Source organism: Polypterus senegalus, chromosome 7, assembly GCF_016835505.1.
Source record: "Polypterus senegalus isolate Bchr_013 chromosome 7, ASM1683550v1, whole genome shotgun sequence".
NCBI classification, from domain to species: Eukaryota; Metazoa; Chordata; class Cladistia; order Polypteriformes; family Polypteridae; genus Polypterus; species Polypterus senegalus.
In genome coordinates, this window is record NC_053160.1 from 4263111 (window position 1) to 4284131 (window position 21021).

Genomic DNA, 21021 nt, shown 5'->3' on the forward strand with positions numbered 1-21021 from the left:
GAATTCCCACCAGTACTTCATTCAGGGCTCTTCTTAATACATCATCACAGACAGAGCTGGAGTGAAGGACAGCAGCCATGGGGGTCACCCCCAAACCACATGACCCCCCCCCAAGATTGTGTCCAACCTGCAAGTAGTGAAATGGCCTGGGAGGTTGGGGGGCTCAGTTGGAATGGATATCTACACAAAGAGTGACTACTGACCTAGAGAGCAAGGCTTATTAGAGACCCCCTCAAACCCCCAACCCGTTTATTCTTCTCACACTACTTGAGTGGATGAACCTAACTTGTCCTGGATCTGTGCTACTATGGAGAGGAGCTACACAAGGTTAAAGTTCTTGTTCAGAGCTGATGACCATCCCAGCCTATCCACAGCTCTTATTTATTGTTGTTCTGTTTCCTTAGGGGGATGCAGGGTCATCTGCCGACGGGATAAAGGTGGGTTTCTTTTGGCCTCCTCTTAATGTCACTCTGCTCGGCTGTATGTCCCAATTCTGACGGATGCTGTTTTTGTTGTTCGTTTGCTTAGGGTGAACCTGGAGAGCCTGGCAGAGCTGGACAAAAGGTAAAGGGGCAGTACCCGTGCTGGAAGGAGTGGGCGCCAAGGGTGGGAGGGGCAGCGGGTGATTTTGGGATACTGAGATATTGAAATAAGCAAAGAAAGGGTTAAAAAAAAAAGACGATCAAATCCCCATTGTCATCTCCGGGAAGCTCTGCATCTGTCCAGCTTCTTTCTATATAGCACCTTTCATAACAAGCCACTCCAACAATTTGTTAGAAAAGTCACGAGGGTGGACTTTTGAGGGATGGGCTGAAAGAAGGCTGTGGCCCCCCAACTCCATCATCATGACTACCACTACTTGTGTCAAGAGCTGTGAAAAGTGCTATATCAAGTGAGACTGAAGGATGAGCATGATGGGTCAGCGGTGGTTTGCTCTTCTTGAGATGATCTGCTTGTCTGCTTGCTAACCACAGGGGCTGTGCTGCTTACTGACACTGCGGGGGCCTCACCCAAGAATTTCAGGTGTCGGCATGACCTAGAGGGCACCAAACGGGCAAACTGTTGGAGCCAAACCATTAAAAAAAAATAATAAATAATGGTGTGCTTATAACTCTGCCCAGAAGATGAAGGAAAGTTCTGGAAGCAGAGGCCCTGACCTGACCAGCCAGGGAGGCACTCGCTGCCATCAAAAAACCTGCCGTTTTGTTCAGAGTCTTGTCTTGGCATATTTGAATGACTGTTTGTGCCAGTCATTTACTTTTCAGCAAGTTTACATCAGGCTTAATTGTATATTGCACCAAAGCTGACTGCACTCAGCCGATCATGATGTTATATAGTGCCTTTCAGAGAAGGGCCTCATCACAAGGACGTCCTGGAAATGGGATGACATGTTGGGCACCTGATGGTCAGCGGCTGAATTCAGTTAGTTAATCTCTCTTCATTTTTATATAGCAACTTTCACGGTGAACATCACCATGAGGAGCTTTACAGAATGGCCCTGAAAACTGTGTGACGGGTTAGGGGGGCGACTGGCTTGGGCTGCTGCAGTTTGAAAAATGGGGTTTTATCAGATTTGATTTCATAGAGCACTGTTAATGACAGCATAAAGTAACCCTGAGCACATTACAGCGGTTTAAGTGCCTGCCCTGGACTGTTAAAGGCAGGACTTACACCATATCATATAGCGCCTTCTCTATCTATCTATCTATCTATCTATCTATCTATCTATCTATCTATCTAACATTATATAGTGCCTTTCCTATCTATCTATCTATCTATCATTATATAGTGCCTTTCCTATCTATCTATCTATCATTATATAGTGCCTTTCCAATCTATCTATCTATCTATCTATCTATCTATCTATCTATCTATCTATCTATCTATCTATCTATCTATCTATCTATCATTATATAGTGCCTTTCCAATCTATCTATCTATCTATCTATCTATCTATCTATCTATCTATCTATCTATCTATCTATCTATCTATCTATCTATCTGTCGATAGGGCACTATGTACAATACCTTGATATATATATATATAGTATATAGTGCCTTTCCTATATTTCTGTTGTATAAATTCATCGTAGTTCATCTCTTAGCCGCTGGGCTCTGGGGCTGTGAATGGCCGTTCTTCCCAAGTCCTCACCAGGCTGTCACAGTTTCTCCATTTCCATTCTTGCCCTAACATTCGTGAACCAAGAGGGCCCCTTGCTGCTGGCCTGAGGCAGTACGCGTCTCCCCCAGGATTCCTCAGATTTTTACAACTTGCTGATCTGGTCCAGCGGCTCGGCTGGGCTCACTGGCTGCTTCTCCTCTGAGTGTCCCTGGAGTCCTAAATGGATGTCTCTATCATTACGGGCTCCTGCTCTACCTTTAGCTCCAAGGTGGTCTAGTGGCTCAGGTGGTGGGCTGTATACCACAAGGATACAAGTTCAATTCCTGTCTCAGAGTAAAATCATTTGAGCTCCATTATTAAAATAGCCATGTTAAAAACAGACTCCCTTCAGGTGGTGTTCATGAGTTGAAGACACTATACAATGGACACTTCCTTCTCTTAGAACTCTTTCTGATTCTTCAGAACCTTTTCAAGCCCATTTGATTTGAAGTGGAAAGCCAAGTCTTAATGGAGAGGAGGTGTATGTGGCGCAAGGCATAAGAAGTCTGTGCCAGGCATACAGAATGAACTGGGTAAGCATGGCAATATCAGTGGCCATGTGGCAGCCGTACCCGCTGCTTGGCGATGTCTCCTCATACTTAGTGACCCCAAGTTCACACCGAGCAGGGCAATTAAAAAGTGAGCTTCAGAAATGGTGATTGTTACTGATTATCATCAAAAGCATAAGAAGACGTTACTGAGGACGTGCTGACCCAGCTGTTGAGATAGCGGCTACACAGAAGGGCTTGGCAGAAAGTTCCCTGGCATCGGGCACATCCGTTTACAAGATAAACAGTGCAGGTTGAAGCTGAGGTGCTTTGGTTTTGGCAGACTTGACAGAAGAGCAGTTCTTAGCCAGGGCTGACTCAGCTGAGGAGTGCTAATTTGATTTATATAGCGCCTTTCACAGACGCCAAACTTAATACTTTTAAGCTGTATTCAGGTTTACAGTTGGAGGCTCAGTGAGGGTTGAATTGACACTGTATGACAATTTAGAAAAAGGTTTTATTGTACAAAATGAAATACATAGAAGTGTGCCAGGGGCTTTTATGGAGTACTTTGATCAGCACAATTGAACCAGAACTTTAAAGCCCTCATTTTTACATGTGGCGCCCTCGAGTGATGTTTTATTCATTATTATATATATATTACTTATATTTTCGGTATTTTATTCATTATTAATATATATGTTTTACTTATATTTTCTGTATTTTATTCATTATTATATTGCCCTATGGCAGCTCCGTCTTTGACTGTCCTGCTCCACAGCGCCCTCTATCTGGAAAACTTGGCCTCTGCCTTTTTGGTCATCATTCACTCGGCACTCTAGCACCCCCGTGTGGACTGTTTGTGATCTCCATACATGCAAACGTTTCAAATAAAGGCTGCTGGCTCCCTTTCTTCTCTTTTTTTAGTTTTTGTGCCCATTTCTGGATCTGCAGCAGCTCATTGCCAGTCATGTGCACATCTCTGTAAAAGGCAGGATGTTACGAAAGGACACCGGGGATACTAATTGAGAGTACGGTGTGGGAATCTTACATTATGGTGGGCCAAGGAGGGCTCCCTGTATTGTGATGAGAAAAGGCGCTATAAACATTAATATAACCAAAAACAAAGAAAGCAGAGTTGATGAAATATTTCAGATTCACTCAGTCACCTTCCTGGGAGGTGTAACAGTGCGAGTCCCCTTGGGGTCAGTGATGTGACAGAGGATTTTTTTTTGGGACGCTCTACGGGAGGTGGCACCACTCCACCCCTGTGGGCTGACTCCTCCGAATGATGCGCTATAATCTTTTATGCCTTTCCTGTGTAGGGGGAACCAGGGCTTCCTGGGCTGCCTGGACTGCCGGGGATAAAGGTAAATATCTGACTGCTTGTTTGTTCTCCTTGTGTTGGTGTGAGAGGGACCCCTGAGATGTGCGAGGAGCCGCAGGGCTTTGATTTCCTGAATTCTACCTTCATTGTGTGTGCAATTTCATCAAGTTTCTGCATTTGAAATACACAGCATACTGGTAAACCACACTATGACACTGGACAGTTCAGACAGCCATAGTCAGCTTGGACCTTTAGTGCTGGGGAGGGAGGGAGGAGTGGGGGGGGTCAATCGCTAGAATAAAACGTCTCCTTTAAAGATGTGAGAATGTGACCCCGAGTCACACAAAGCAGTCGAAAGTGAGCTGAGCGAGCCAAGGGGGCACAGAGATACCGAATTGGGCAGGGCATGACTGCCATCTAGTGGACAGACACACACACACACTGCTTAAGAAATAACTGGTCCACAGTGAGACAGACATGCAGAGGGGCAACGCCACATGATAGCGGAGAGTAACAAGCATAGATAGACAGATAGACAAAGAGGAAGGGCGCTATATTAGAATATGTGCCTTCTAACAAACGGGTCGACAAAAAGCACCTTATAATCAAGAGGCAGAAAGGTGGATAGAAAAGACACCATAGATAGAGTGTAAGGCGCTATATAATAGACAGCAAAGACAGAATATAGTACAGTAGTTATATACTACAGAGGAATTATATTACAGAGAGTAAAAGCACCATATAATATTTATAACATTAAAAGGAACTATATAATAGTTGTATACTTTAGATAAATAGATAAAGGCATTACATCATAGATAGGAACACGCTATATAATATTAATATAGATAAATATAATATTAATATAGATTAATAGATTGATATAATAGTAATATAGATATATAGACAGATGCGAAAGGCACTATATAATAAATGAATAAATGGATGGATAGATAGGTAGACAGAGTGAAAGGCACTATATAATAGCAAAAACAGAATACAGTAGTTATATACTGTAGATACATAGATAAAGGAATTATATCAGAGACAGTAAAGGCACCATATCATATTTATAAAAATAAAAGACGCTACATACTGTAGATACATAAAGGCATTACGTCTTTGTTAGTAAGGTGCTATATAATATTTATATAGATATAAGGTACTATATAATAGTTACATAACACAGAGAGATAATGCACTATATAGATATCAGTATACTGTACATGGAATGAAATGCACTGTGTAAAAGATATGTAGTTATAAGGCACTTGTAAGAAGACGCTATATAGCGCCTGACCCGACACAGCTTGGACACGGGAGGCACGTGTAAAATAAAAAGATTTTTATTACTCTTCAGTTGGAGGGCACGTCTTCCCTGTACTCCCCCCAGCCACAACACAGTCCCAAACACCAGTTCAGCACAAGCACTCATCTCTTCTCTTCTCTTTCTTGGCACCACCACTCCTCCCTCGCAACCTTGTCCTCCTCCACCCGACTCTGGCCGATGAGTGGTGGTTGCTGGCTCCCTTTTATAGGTCACCTGGAAGTATTCCAGGTGTTTGATCACCAAGATCCGGCGGCACTTCCAGGTGTGACAAATCTGTTGCCCACACGAGCTCAGGAGTCCCAAACACAGCACCCCCTGGCGGTACCTGCGGGACCCAACAGGGCTGCCCCCAACTCCAATTCCCAGGGAGCCCTGTGGGAAACCGAGGCACTAAACCAACCCAGGGGCGTGGCCATCTAGCGTCCAGGGGGAGGTATTGCACTGTCCAGGGCTGCTCCCCCTGAATACAGTATGCAGGGGCGTCCCGGCTGGGCATGGACGCCAGCCGCCTGCCACACACTATATAATATTTATATAGATTAAATGCACTTTATAGATATGTAATAGGCACTGTTTCATAGATAATATGAATGCATAGATAGAAAGCATTATATCATAAATAGATACAATTACTGTTTTATAGATAGATAGATAGATAGAGTGAAAGGCACTATATAATAGATAGATAGACTAATTGATTGATGTGAAAGGCACTATATAATAGATAGATAGAGTGAAAGGCATTATATAATAGATAGATAGATAGACTAATTGATTGATGTGAAAGGCACTATATAATAGATAGATAGATAGATAGATACTTTATTAATCCCAAGGGGAAATTCCCATACTCCAGCAGCAGTATACTGATAAAGAACAATATTAAATATCAGAGTGATAACAATGAAAGTATAACAGACAATAACTTTGTATAATGTTAACGTTTACCCCCCGAGTCGCATAGTGTGGGGTCTCCTCAGTCTGTCAGTGCAGCAGGACGGTGACAGCAGTCTGTGGCTGAAGCTGCTCCTCTGGCTGGAGATGATCCTGTTCAGTGGATGCTGTGGATTCTCCATGATTGGCAGCAGCCTGCCTGCTCAGTGCCCGTTGCTCTGCACCCTCTGCACACAGTCTCCTCTGATGATCACGGGGTCCATGAGGGGCCTGGGCCTACTAAAACCCACTTTCCAGTTCCTTGGTCTTGCTGGTGTTCAGGTGTAAGTGGTTTGAGTCGCACACATCTATAGAATAAAATGAAGCATTATATAATAGTTACATACTACAGACAGACAGACAGATGATCGATATTTAAGGCACTATATAATAGGTAGATCGAAGTACTATGCTATAGATAGATGTATAGATACAAGGCAGTATATCATGTGCTGTATAATAAGCACTGTATAATTGATATGAAAGGTACCGATTAGTAGACAGAAACAGCACTACATAGTAGACAGAGAAGACACCATAATTAACAAATAGAGACAGACAGGTAGATATGATGGGTGTTGCATACTTAGTAGGTAGTTTGGAAACCTACCACCTATTAAATGGGTAGGATACCTGAGCTATTGGAAGATAATGGGGATGCCAGCCTGTGACAGGGCACACTCAACTCACTCACCTCCTCTCTGCCCAAGGTGGCGCTCCAGATCTCGGGTTAAAGAATTTCTGCAGATCCTTGCATTGCGGTCATTTGTCATTCCCAGTTCAGGACGTACACCACTGGGAGGACAGTGTGTGTCACAGCCTGGTCTTACTTGAATGCTATTGGTGGGCCGTGCGTCATTTTTGTCTACCTGGGGGTTCCCACATTTAAGTTATGGCAGAGTCAAAGGAAAGGCGGGTGCCACCTGTTATTTGCTGGCAGCGCATTTTTCCTGCCCTTTTAGGTTGAGATGAACGCAGCCTGTAAGGTGCTACAGTATACGGCGGTTAGTGCAGCGTAATGAGGGGAGGGGCTTCACAGTCGACTGTTAATGAGTAGCAGTGTGGGTGGAGCTAAGAAAAAGTGAAAATGGCATTTTGCTGCAGCTGATACGGAAGCCCAAGAAGAACGGCAGACCTGTGAAGAGCAGTTTGGCCTTAGGGAGGACCTGCGGCTCTTATACAATTAGGCGTCGTGTTCATCCTTTTTGATTCCAAGTATGCCTTGATGACGATGAAAGCTGTTCATGTTAATTTTCTTGAATCAATGACTGTTGTGCCTCAGTTGCTCAATTTAAAGCACAGCTAATCCAATAAATGTTTGCAGACTCTTTCTGTTGCAGAAAGAAAGAAAGAAAGAAAGAAAGAAAGAAAGAAAGAAAGAAAGAAAGAAAAATGATTGTAAATACTGGTAAGGCTCACATGTCCATCAACAGCCAGTCTTTTCCTCTATACAGTGCACCCCCAAAATTCACAGGGGTTACGTTCCTAGAGCACCCGCGAATTGTGAAAAACCACGAATTATGGATGTGGTTAAAAAAATGCCTATTTTTTAGTTTAAACCCTGAATATGTCCCCAAAACACTTTCATTTCATTTCAACCTCAGCTTAATCCTCTTCTTCTTCTTTTGGCTGCTCCCATTAGGGGTTGTCGCCACAGCGGATCACCTTCTTCCATCTCTTTCTGTCCTCGTCATCTTGCTCTGTCACACTCATCACCTGCATGTCCTCTCTCAGCACCTTCTCTTAGGCCTTTCTCTTCTCCTCTTCCCTGTCAGCTCTATCCTTAGCACCCTTCTCTCATTATACCCCTCATCTCTCCTCCTCACATGTCCAAACTGACGCCATCTCCCCTCTCTGACTTTGTCTCCTAACTTGAGCTGACCCTCTGATGTCCTCATTTCTAATCCTGTCCATCCTCATCACACCCAATGCAAATCTTAGCATCTTTAACTCTGCCACCTCCAGCTCTGTCTCCTGTGCCACCGTCTCCAGCCCATATAACACAGCTGGTCTCACTACCGTCCTGTAGACCTTCCCTGTCACTCTTGCTGATACCCGTCTGTCACAAATCACTCCTGACACTCTTCTCCACCCTGCCTGCACTCTCTTCTTCACTTCTCTTCCACACTCCCCATTACTCCGTACTGTTGATCCCCAGTATTACGTTACCTAAAAACAGATTGTAAAGGTAAACCCGTCTACTGCTCAGGACTGTACTGCTGTGTCTCCCGCAGTGCTAGAATACCGATGTTCCCATTATGTGTACTGGAATTCATGCAAGTGCGTTTTCATTGCAAGGAGCCTTGGAAAGTGCAGGGCGTTCCGACAGCATCTTGGGGGTTTAACCCTTAAACTGTCACATACTTGGGGGTTAATGTATCCCTGGACGCCAAATACTTTTTTGCTGCACTTTTTAAGTAAATGTCACAATTCACAAAGGAAAAGTGAAATTTTAATGGAACATATTTTAACTTTCATGCAAAGAGCATCACAATTACTGCAACACAGATCATTTGACACACCGCTAATGAACTGTAAAAACCGTTTAAAGAAACTACTGGAACAATTTATTATGATATGTACAAGGGGCAACTGACGCCATTGATGAAATTGAGTAAATCACCGAGCCAACTGCACTTGAACTGGCACACAGAGGCCAACGCTGACGCTGGCAGGCCAGTCTAGTGCAGCGGCTCAATCCCAGAGACAGTGAGGCTGCAGGGGCCGCCAGTGGTCACGAGCGGGATGCTCAACAAATGTACGGCACTGACTGATCAGCTCCGGCGTGCTGGTAAATTGCACTGGGAACCGACAATAGCCGGTTGCGGCGTTCAATGAATGTACGTCGCCGAATATACCCGCCTCCTACATGCCGGCAAATGGCACTGGGAAACGACTATCGTCTGTTGTGGCGGTTTAAGGGTTAAGAAGAACAAATCGGAAAACACGAGAACAGCTGGAGACGAATCACAGGGCAGCAGTCAATCAGCAGCAAGGAGAAATGAATAAAGCTGTAGCGGTCCGGTGCCGTCGAGAAGACGGCAGTTGATTTATTTTTATGGTGGAGATTCCAGGGGCGCACCCAGCCTTGGCCCTCACGAACAGAGACAGAAACGAAGCAAAGCGTTAATCAAGCAGCAAATAAAGAATGTAATGAAAGCAACGAGCCCACCCCTGTGCCCCGTATGCCGACTATACATTGAATACAACAAAACACACACAGTAAAGTCCATGAAAAACAGCAACGGATGACATGTAAAGATGATGGTAGATAGTCCAGAGAGCCGCACGCTGAAAGGGAATGTACAGGCAGTCCTACCGCTAAGTGCCTGAAATGGTGAAGTCGGGTGGACGGGTTCAGGAGCGCTCCTTTCCTCGCAGGATGGCCATGAATCCACTTACAGTCCTCATGTACGCAGGCAGACAATCGAGACCCCAAACACGAAATAATCCGGGACAAAACGAATAAGTAGAGGTAACTCAACAGACAGACAGACAGACAGGAACTTGAAACCCAAATTACAAAATCCTTTTTTTATTTTTTTTTGCTTTTGGTCACCGGCCCCCTTTTTTAAAATCCGCACTGACATCCTTTGACCCCAACAGCCCCTGCACCCTCAGCAGAGGACCAATCAGAGCCACTGCAGGGACTGCTGGGAGTTGCACTTTCCTATTCAAGTAGAGTACGCACTCGGATTGGCTACTTTTACCATCCCAAGCCACGTTTCCCTCAGCGGTTGCTTCCGGTTCTCCCTACAGTGCAGTATTGCCACGAAAAAAGCCATAAAAAATTGTGGAGTATATTTGCGGCTTTCTGCTAACAATTATTATTAGTTCGGTCCTAAGGAAAAATCTGCAAACGACTGAGGCCGCGAACCCTGAACCGCGACTTTGCGGGGGTCTACTGTATATAAAAAATCCAATGTCTGTCTGTCCACGAGAGGACTACTTAACAGATTTAGATCTGGGTGTTTTTCTAGAATTTGCTTGAACATTACGGTTCATTTTGCAGCTTCTGTCATTGCGCGAAGTATCAGAGTTCACTTGCAGTACCGATTCATTTGAGCGAATCTGAGAGACATGAAGCGGGCTGCTGGGAGGGGGGCAAGACCCTCCTCACTCTGGCACCAGCCTCACGGCGTATCTTACCTCCGCGTAGCTAACGAACGAGAGAACTACTTAACGGATTTTCAATCATCTTTTTTGATCAGCCGGTTGATCTTGCGACTTTCTCATCGCGCTAAGAATCAGAGTTCACTTGCGGTACCAATTTATTCGCGCTAATCTTAGAGAGAGGCTGCGGGCAGGGGGCAGCGTGACGTCGCATGGCAGCCTCTGTACCAGTCAGTCTACCTCTGGCCACATTTTGGGGTGCACCTTGCCTCTGCCTAGCTAGCGATACCCATGTGTGTTTATGGACTTTGTTCTGTTTCACTTCTATGCGGGCGAAGCCGCGAGGGACGGCTAGTTTATTTCTAAATTCCACTAACAAAAGTGCAATGGCTGCTTTGTGCTTACTACATGTTGTTTGGCACCTGACTAACTCCGACCAGAGCCGCTGGAGAAGACAAGCGTGATCTTTGTGAGGCAAAGAAAGAAATATGTGTTATGTATACAGTATATATACAGAGTGAAGATAAACTTGTGGCACCAGCTGGTGATCCCCGTATATTATGGAACAATATGTGCCCTGAAAATTTCAAAGTAAATAGCAAATTGAGATCTTTCGAGGTGCGAGTATCTGTATACACATATATGGATGTATTTATTCTAAGAAAAACACGGAGAGATAAGAAAGTGTTAGGGCACTCCATATATCTGATGACAAAAGCACAAAATGTAAGTCTCCACAAAGAACGTCTTTTCAGACGCGAGTCAATAGCTAGACTGACTCAAGATGGCGCTGAAACCCCTTAAGAAGAAGTCGGAGAGGACGAGGTGGGCTTGGTGGATTGTGATCCAGAAGTGACATCACTGGTGCTCCTGATCGTCCGATCCGTTAGAGAAAACATCAGGAAATGCAGCGCCAACCCTCAGCTCGGACACAGACAGGCAGACACGTTCATTCAGGGGTGGAGTCAGTTGCTCTCACTGGGTGTCTTCTCATCACTGTGGAGGGAATAAAAGAGGAGAAGGTTAATGTGTGTGAAGGCCCCCTCGTGGCCTGGGTTTTAGATGAGTCCAGAGGGTGATCCACAGATGCAGATCCTTGACAAGATACTGCTCAAAAAAATGAAAGGACGCCTTTATAATGAGAGCAGAGCATCAAGTCAATGACACTTTTGGGCCATTGATCTGCTTAGTGAAGTAGCAGAGGGGCTTGTTCATCAGTTTCTGCTGCTTTGGGGTACTAGAGGGGCAACAATAAGAGAGACGACCCCCAAAACAGGAATGAATGGTTTAACTGGTGAAGGGAGGCCACTGACATTTTTCCCTCCTCATCTGTTTTGTCACTCGTTTTGCATTTGGCTACACTCAGTGTCACTACTGGTAGCATGAGGCCATACCTGGAGGTGGCACAGATAGTCCAACTTCTCCAGGATGGCAGGCACATCAATATGTGGCATTGCCAGAAGGTTTGCTGTGTGTCCCAGCACAGTCTCAAGGGCATGGAGGAGATTCCAGGAGACAGGCAGGCTGTTCCTCTAAGAGAGCTGGACAGGGCACCTCGTAGAAGGTCCATAACCCATCAGCAGGACCCACCAGTATCTGCTCCTTTGGGCAATGAGGCAAAGCCTACAAAATGATCTCCAGCAGGCAGGCAGGCCACTAGTGTGAATGTCTCTGACCAAGCAATCAGAAACAGACTTCATGAGGGTGGCCCGATATCCTCTAGTGGGCACCGTGGAGCTTGATTGACATTTGCCATAGAATACCAGAATTGGCAGGTCCACAGATGAGAGCAGGTTCACCCTGAGCGCATGTGACAGACGTGAAAGGGTCTGGAGAAGCCATGGAGAACGTTATGCTGCCTGTAACATCATTCAGCGTGACCGGTTTGGTGGTGGGTCAGTGATGGTATATCTGGGGAGGCAAATCCATGGAGGGACGCACAGACCTCTACAGGCTAGACAATGGCACCGCAGGACTGCCTTTAGGTATTGGGATGGAATCCTTGGACCCATTGTCAAACCCTATGCTGGTTTCTCCTGGCACCCAACAATGCCCAGCCTCATGTGGCAAGAGGATGAAGGAACTGATACCATTGATTTCCCCCCTCACGCTCACTCACCTGACCTCAATCCAATAGGACACCTCTGGGTTGGACATTATGTTTGGGACCATCCGAATCCTCAGACTGTCCAGGAGCTCAGTGATGCTGTGGTCCAGATCTGGGAGGAGATCCACCAGGACACCATCTGTCATCTCATTATAGGACATTGTCGGGGTGTGGGGGCATACAAACTACTGAGTACCATCTGGAGTTGCTGCAGTGACATTTCCGCCAAATGGACTCGCCTGCCTGCCACCTCATTTTTTCCCTCTGATTATCAGGGTGTCTCCGTATTTGTCGGTTCATCATTTTCATTTCCATCCTTTCATTCCTCACACATCACCATATCAGTCCATAGCAGTAGAGAGAGCCAGCAGTTTGATTTCTTTTCCCATTGAGACCTGATGTGTTTTCAGTGTTCCTTTCATTTTTTTGAGCAGTTCACAATCACAAAGTACAGTATTATGACAGTCCGTGTAGCGTGTGGTCTCGTGTGTCTGTAACGTGCTAACAGTTGTCGACTCTTCTGTGTGTCACGTGTCGGTTATTGTAGAGCGCTGTATCTGCAGGGAAGTCTGCTGTATGTGTATAAATGTGTGTATAATGTACACACACACACACACACGCAGTCATTGTCTTTTCTTATTCTTATTGTGTATTAAGAACCTGTGGAGTACCATTGGCTCCTGAAGTTCTCACTCTTTGGTGGTTTCCTCAAATCTATCGTGGCACTAACCCATCATTCTCTTCCTCAAATCCTCAGGGTGAACCGGGCTTCTTGGGTCCTCAAGGAGAACCTGGACTTCCAGGATTACCAGGAACAAAGGTAGGCCATCTTTTGGAGGGTGGGCTTGTGTCACGCTCTTTATTAAGGAAGGTGACCTGAAGAGCGATGTGCCACCGGGAGCTGGCTGATGCTGTGAATCAGGAACGATGGTGCCTCACATGTAGATTACCGGCACGGTGGTCACTCGTGTGGGGTGCCTTTCATATCGGACATGATCACCGGGGCTTCAGCGGACAACCTTCTGGAAATGAGGAAGGAAATCTGAGTGTATTGCATGAAGACCAGAGGACAGGACCACCCGGGCCAAGTCTCACGGAGCAGAAGAGATGATGGGACGTTTGACAGAAGGCCTCATGTGAGCAACAGAGGGCTAGTAACCCAGAATGCCTGCACCCTTACTGTCGTCAAATAAGGCAACACTGAGGAGGCTCAAACTGACCACCTGACATCCCACTTCCCAGGGTGCTTTCCTCATTTTATCCCCTCAGTCCTCGGGACAGGTGGCTGACTTTATACTGAGGGGACCAGACAAATAAAAATAATAATTTGGATGTGAGCGTCAGTGGGCTTTGCGCCTGAGGAACCAAGTTACCCCAACTATCCAACCCGCCATATCCTAACACAGGGGTCTGCTGGAGCCAATCCCAGCCAACACAGGGCACAAGGCAGGAACCAAACCCTGGGCAGGGCGCACACTAGGGACAATTTAGTATCGCCAATCCACCTAACCTGTACATCTTTGGACTGTGGGAGGAAACCGGAGCACCCGGATATTATATATTGATTTCACTTTTTAATACAGTTTTAAGTTTGACCAGTAGGGGGCATTCTACTTGAACCCTCTACCGGAACTGAAACCCACACAGATACGGGGAGAACATGCAAACTCCACGCAGGGAGGACCCGGGAAGTGAACCCAGGTCTCCTTACTGCGAGGCAGCAGCGCTACCCACTGCGCCACCGGTCCTTACGATAGCAGTTGACGTGAAGAATTCAGAAATCATTGCAGAATTTCGGTATTTGAGGGTTCCTCTCGAGCGCCTCTTTCTCTCTTTTGCACGATTTGCCTCAAATGGATGTCGTCGTCTCATAACAGGCTCAAGTTTGGTGTTTTTCCGCCCAGCCGTTTTAGCTCCCGACCAGCGGTGGGCAAAGTCGTTCCTGGAGGGCCGCAGAGGCTGCAGGTTTTTGTTCCAACCCAATTACTTAAATAAAGAAGTGTTTATTGCTCAGTAACACTTCGGCTTCATTTCAGTCATCTCGCTCGTTAAGAGTTTGTACCCTTATGACTTATTTTAGTCTTAAACGGCTCTGTTCTCATTTTTAAATGGCTCCGTATTCGCAATAAGATGCAAATGACAAAAGCAAGCAGCAGCTCTCCGTTTCGCTTGTTTCCATTTTCACCTTTGTGTGAATTTACCGGCACTATTTGGTTTAATTAAATTAAAAAATGACTCCTCCGGGCGGCACGGTGGCGCAGTGGGTAGCGCTGCTGCCTCGTGGTTAGGAGACCCGGGTCCGCTTCCCAGGTCCTGAGTTTGCATGTTCTCCCCGTGTCTGTGTGGGTTTCCTCCCACCGTCCAAAGACATGCAGGTTAGGGACATTGGCGATCCTAAATTGTCCCTAGTGTGTGTGTGTGTGTGTGTTTGGTCTGCGGCAGGCTGGCACCCTGCCCGGGGTTTATTTCCTGCCTTGCACCCTGTGTTGGCTGGGATTGGCTCCAGCAGACCCCTGTGACCCTGTAGTTAGGATATAGCAGGTTGGATGATGGAGTGATGGATGGAATTACTCCTCCATTTTAGTCTTCAAATCATTTGGATGATATCCTTAGGAAGGGAAAAAAAAATTCCAGGATATGGGAATGAGCTGGCATGGCTGAGTTAAAGCACCAACAAGCCGTGGAATTAAATTATTGGCAAGGATTGTTTTCCAATTAAGCAACTGACTTTGCCCACTGCTGCTTCAGAAACTGTGACACACACACATATACAGACAGACACACAGCCATCGTCGAGATAGCGATAATCGAGACAACGTTGAGACCCATTGAAAACGTTTTGACGAATCTAAAGCTTTCTCCCCCCATAGACGATAGGTTGGGGGTTGTATGGGGTGTGAACCACTAGGTGGCGTTCTGCCACCCTAACCCAGACACAGACAGGCAGGAGACACACTCCACACATTTATTTACAGCCCAACACCACTAACCCCATTCAGTTCTTCTCCCTCCACTCCTCTTCAGGCTTTGTCCTCACCTCCCGGATTAAAGGTCGCTGGCCCCTTTTATTGGGTACCCGCAAGTGCTTCAGGTGCCCATTTCCGGCTGCACTTCCAGGTGCACAGAACACAGGCTCAGGAGTCACTGCCGCACCCCCTTGTGGCACCCCCAGACCCCAACAGGGCCGAAGAGAACTCCATCTCCCGTGGGGCCCTGTGGGTATCCGAGGCACCACTGCCATCCAGGGGGTCTGCCATTTTGAGTCCTGGGGGAGGTGTTGTACAACCCATATTCAGAAGAAACGCCTTGGCCGTGCAAAGGCCCCGGCCATCTGCCACCGGGGGCAAAGCAGAAATGCAAGTTACCAGCTTTGTCTGCCCGCCATGTGCTGTTCTGCCTCCTGGTGGCTCCCAAACATCCCTACAGTTCTCCATATTGGTTTACTAAGTGCAGCCACCAGAGGCCTTGTAGTTCAAGTGCTCACTCTGATTGTTTCACACTCATGATGGACAAGGAGTGGATGTGTCACTCCTTCACACTTTACAGAAAGCCACACACACACACATGTAAAACATGGTTGTCCCCTGGCCTAGTGGTTCAAGGCTCTCATTAGGTGACAGTGAGCCAAACCTGCAGCCAAATCAACAGAAATCAAAATGGTGCATTGGGATGGCGTTGTTGGCTGTGAAAGGTGCTATAGCCGATAGTAACAAACTGATGGACTGAAGCACGGCGGAAGACTGGGAACCAGTAGAAATGTATCCAGTGATCTTCAAAAAGAGACTCTGTCCTCACGTTCTTTCTTTAACCAAATGCCACTCCTGCTTGAGACAATGTCACACTTCTGGTCACTCCGATAATTCAGGAAGCCATTTGGTAGGAAACTGCCGCCCGTAGCGGTCACTAAACACATAGACCATTGACCCAAAGGTTAGTCTGATCATTTAAAAGCCTGTCTGGCAGCAGTCGGCTGACCCCTTGTAGTTGCCAACCCCTTTGTTGGTCAGTTCCTTTATCACACAGCAGCCAAACAGCCAGCTGGGCACCCCAGTCTAGATGTTTGTTTTGATGGAGGGTACTGACCACACCCACCCCCAGGGTGGTCACTAAGCCCATAACCAGCTAATCTGCCCCGTGCCCCCCCTGTACGAGTTACTCTAAGAGCTGGTAGCACTCTGCTGCCCCCTAGTGACCACCAGTCCCAGAGTTGGTGCCTTCATCACTCAACATCCAATTCACCTTCTGGGTATCCAGTTTATTTTTTTTCCTGAAGGAGTGCCCATAACCCAATGGTCACTAAACTACAATAAGTGTCTGGCAATAGCCCACCCATAGGGGGCAGCAGCCCTATGTAGGGTGCAGTCAGACACATCACAAGAAGTCAACACCCTGGGATGAGCACCTGAAAAGAGACGCAGGGTACACAACACAAAGGCCAGTGCGGGCCGACCCGACACTTTTCTAGAAGTTTCCAGCCTTTACTGCTATCTGATACATGTGGCAACAGGAAGCAGGGAATATGTGGGGGCCGACTGGCTACGGTACTGAAGGTGGCATCAGTGGGCCATCCTTTCTCTGCCTTTCTCATGTCACACTAAGAATCCAGAGACTTTATATTATGCCTTGGCTGCAAATGGCGTTCACAAGTTTGAGTCCAAAACAGAACTGATTTGAGTGTGAGAATGTGGCGGCCTTAAAGGCCGGGACAGGAAGTGACATCATCGGAACTGAAAGTGATGTCATGGGTGTTGGGGCGGAAATGATGTCATCAATAGTGCCAGGACGGGAAAGTGACATCATCAATGGGGTCTGTCCCGGAAGTGACACCGTCAATGGTGCCGGTACCAGAAGTGACATCATCAGTGGCCTCAGTCCCGGAAGTGATGCTGTCAATGGAGTCGGTACCGGAAGTGATGTCATCATTGGTGCCAGGACTGGAAGTGACCTTATCAATGGACTCTGTCCCGAAGTGACACCTCAATAGTGCCAGGACTGGAAGTGACGTCATTTATTTATTATTTTTTTCTCCAGCCGTCTGGAGTTTTTTTTTTGTTTTTTCTGTCCCCCCTGGCCATCAGACCACCTTACTCTTTTTCTATGTTAACTAATGTTGTCTTATTTTAATTTCTTATTGTGTCTTTTATTGTTCTATTCTTTATTATGTAAAGCATTTTGAGCTACTGTTTGTATGAAAATGTGCTATAGAAATAAATGTTGCTGTTGGTATCAATGGCCTCGGTCCCGGAAGTGACACCATCAGTGGAGTCGGTACCGGAAGTGACATCATCATTAGTCCCAGGACCGGAAGTGACATCATCAACAGCCTCGGTCCCGGAAGTGACACCGTCACTGGCGGCGGTACTGGAAGTGATGTCATCAACGGCACTGGTACCGAGCTGGATTTCCCATGGATGGTCTGTAGAGGATTGACAGAGAAAGTCAATGCAGCTCGCCACCCCCTGGTCTGGCGTAGGCCCTCTAGTGGCCTCCCAATCACCCATCTGTAACACTCATTATCTTCCCTTTTTAATTCTGAAATCGGTGTGTAGAAAAGTGACAGTGACGCGTGTCCTGCTATTCCTGCTAAGATGATGTGCTTCTCTTTTCCAGGGTGAAAGGGGTGAAGCGGGTCCACCTGGCAAAGGAGAGCGAGGAGATCCAGGCGTCATGGGACCCAAGGTCTGTGGTCACTCCTTTGCACCCTAAGAAGTAAAAGAGTGAAATGTTGTCTTCTTTATGCTGTTGTCACCCATCAATGACTGAAATCTGCTCACTGACCTGTGAAAAAGTATTTGCCCCCTCGTCTGTCTTTGCATATTTTGCCTTCAGATCTTAGACAAAATGCAATATTAAGGAAAGGGAATCTGAGTGAACACACAATCCAGTTTTTCCAATTTTTAAATTGTTACTTTCTTTCTTTAAGGAACAAAGGTGTGAAAAAGTAATTGCCCCTCCGCCAGTCTCAGTACCAGGTTGCAGCACCTTTAATCCGAGCTAAACACTTCCTGTAATTTGATACCAGCCGTCTGCCTTGCCCACTCTTCCTTACAGAGCTGCTTTAATTCAGACGCACTGGTCGACTGTTTGGTTCAGCTTCTCTGCGGGGTTCAAGTCAGAACTTCGACTTGGCCTCTCCAAAACATACCACAGACAGTATGTGACATTGCAATTCTCGTACATGCACACAATTCCATAAATAGCAAAGTATATGGACAAAATAGAAAAGCCAACCTTGAAATGGAAATAGAGGACAAGACGATGGACTTATTCTGCTGGTGAAAGAATCGAGATCAATGTATCAAGTTATCTGACCGCTTCACTAGTTCAGATTTGAAATGAAAGGGCTGAGATGTAAATGTTACCTGGGAACAGCGTCATCCACACAGCCCTGCAGCAAGTGTGGGTTTTGGAAAATTCAAGAAATTCCACAGCCGCTGCTTGGTAAACAGTTTTTCCTCCATTTCGTGAGAGCTGCTCATACATACAGATGTGAAAAAGTTTGCGTTTTTACTGTCCTTACTTCTTTTAAGTTAAAGGGTTGTTGAAAGTTTACATTTGAAGGCCAGTTTAGTATTTTTCTTCATTATAATAATCTAACCTTAACTTTGAGACATCGTCTGTTTGTTGGTCCACTGATCAGATTTCAGTTTTTTTAATACTCACAGTGCTCATTATATTTAAGAGCGTTTTATATCCTAGAAAATACGGTGGCGTTTACTGTCTGGAGCCTCCTGCAGCTTCTAACTCGAGTTCTTCTCTTTCTGCTTGTTTTCTTCTTTTATGCCTTGGTCTTCTCCTCTTTTTATTTCTTTATTTTTTTTTTTAATTCCCAGGGTGCAACAGGGGAGGCTGGAGCCACTGGCCCAAAAGGCTCAAAGGTTAGTATGACGGTGAATCTCACTGGGTTTCTGTTTCATTTATTGTCAATGTCAATTTATTTATATAGCACATTTAAAACAACATAGGAATGCTGTGGCCAAAGTGCTTTACAATAATAGAATCTCTCTATATAACCTTCATTTGGATCTTGATCTTTGTTTGTCTGTGAATGAATTAGAAGAAGCAGCACTAGATGGCAGTAGAGAGACAGCTAACACATAGGCGTTGCATTAAGAATCTCCTCCAGGCTTATACTACTGAAGACTGCAGTACGCCAGTCACACCTCAAAACACAGACATTCAAACTAAACAAATTGTTGTGCTTTAAATGAACTAAAGAGATCTTCATTTAGATCTTGATCTTTGTTTGTCCGCGAATTCCACGCATGCGTAGACCACCTTCAAGTTTAGTACGTTGTTGTTACTCACGGATGTCATCAATGTGCCGTAATAACGAAAGGGGTGGTGGACAGTGTTACGCTGGTTAGCTCCTGAGGCCTGGTCAGAGAATGAGATTGCCAAAGATAAGAGGTACGTGCCTACGTAACATATGAATGAAAGAAAGACGGTGGATAAAATGAATGACAACGTAACAGCACGTTCTGGAAATTATTATTGTTACGTTGTAGCCGGCGAGTGCTGCGCGTCTCACAGATGTACCGTGGCTTGCTCACATGTCAGTGAAGTGATCCCTATTTATGTTTTAAAGAGCCTGGATACCTATGTGTCCCCCTTTTATAACCATTGCTCCGTGTATATTGCCTTACTCTTTGGACTGCCACAAAGCATCCTGCGAGATTGGAGAAAGGCTGAGAAGAGATTGTGAGAAAAAACGAAAGTGTCGTGAAAACGAGACGGACTGCGAACGGACAGAAGCGGAAATGCTGCTACACCACCACATAATTACGATTCGGACAGTGATTCCGAGTAGGCCGTTCCTATCGAATCAATGTCCAAGGGTTTTCTTTTGTAATTTTGTTTCCCTTATAAAAAATCATAATGCTGTGCGACGAAGGGCCCAGTTCACGACTGGCAGCCGCGTTTAAACAGACAACTGTAACACGCGCAACGTAGTTGGGCACACATGGCTAGTTAAAGAATAATTTACAATCCATCCATTATCCAACCCGCTATATCCTAACTACAGGGCCACGGGGTCTGCTGGAGCCAATCCCAGCCAACACAGGGGGCAAGGCAGGAAACAAACCCCAGGCAGGGCACCAGCCCACCGCAGGGCACACCCACACACACACTAGGGACAATTTAGGATCGCCAATGCACTTAACCTGCATGTCTTTGGACTGTGGGAGGAAACCCACGCAGACACGGGGAGAACATGCAAACTCCACGGCGGGACAACCCGGGAAGCGAACCCAGACGGGTCTCTTAACTGTGAGGCATTCTTTTTTCTCAAAGTCGGAGAGTCTTTTAGGTGCCTTTTTGCAAACTGCAAGGGGGCTTTCTTGTATCATCTGGCCCCTTCTGCCATTACGCCTAGATTAGTGGTGATTGTCCTTCTGGAAGTTTCTCAGGACCTCAGCCAGAGTTACCTCTCTTACCAAGGCCCTTCTCTCTCAATTGCTCAGTTTGGCTGGGAAGCGAACTCGGGTCACCTAACTGCGAGGCAGCAGCGCTACCCACCGCGCCACCGTGCCGCTCATGAATAACATAAATAGAAATGAA

At 46.1% G+C, this 21021-nt stretch overlaps 1 protein-coding gene across 1 annotated transcript in view; it reads left to right on the forward strand.

The window, feature by feature from the left end:
• Positions 1-21021, forward strand: part of LOC120532231 (collagen alpha-1(XXV) chain-like) — a 632315-nt gene that overhangs the window by 551218 nt on the left and 60076 nt on the right. Inside the window, exons 15-20 of the mRNA XM_039758080.1 lie at positions 405-437; positions 529-564; positions 3975-4019; positions 13217-13279; positions 18070-18138; positions 19293-19337. Of these exons, the coding sequence (XP_039614014.1) occupies positions 405-437; positions 529-564; positions 3975-4019; positions 13217-13279; positions 18070-18138; positions 19293-19337 (291 nt within the window). The remainder of the gene's footprint in view (positions 1-404; positions 438-528; positions 565-3974; positions 4020-13216; positions 13280-18069; positions 18139-19292; positions 19338-21021) is intronic.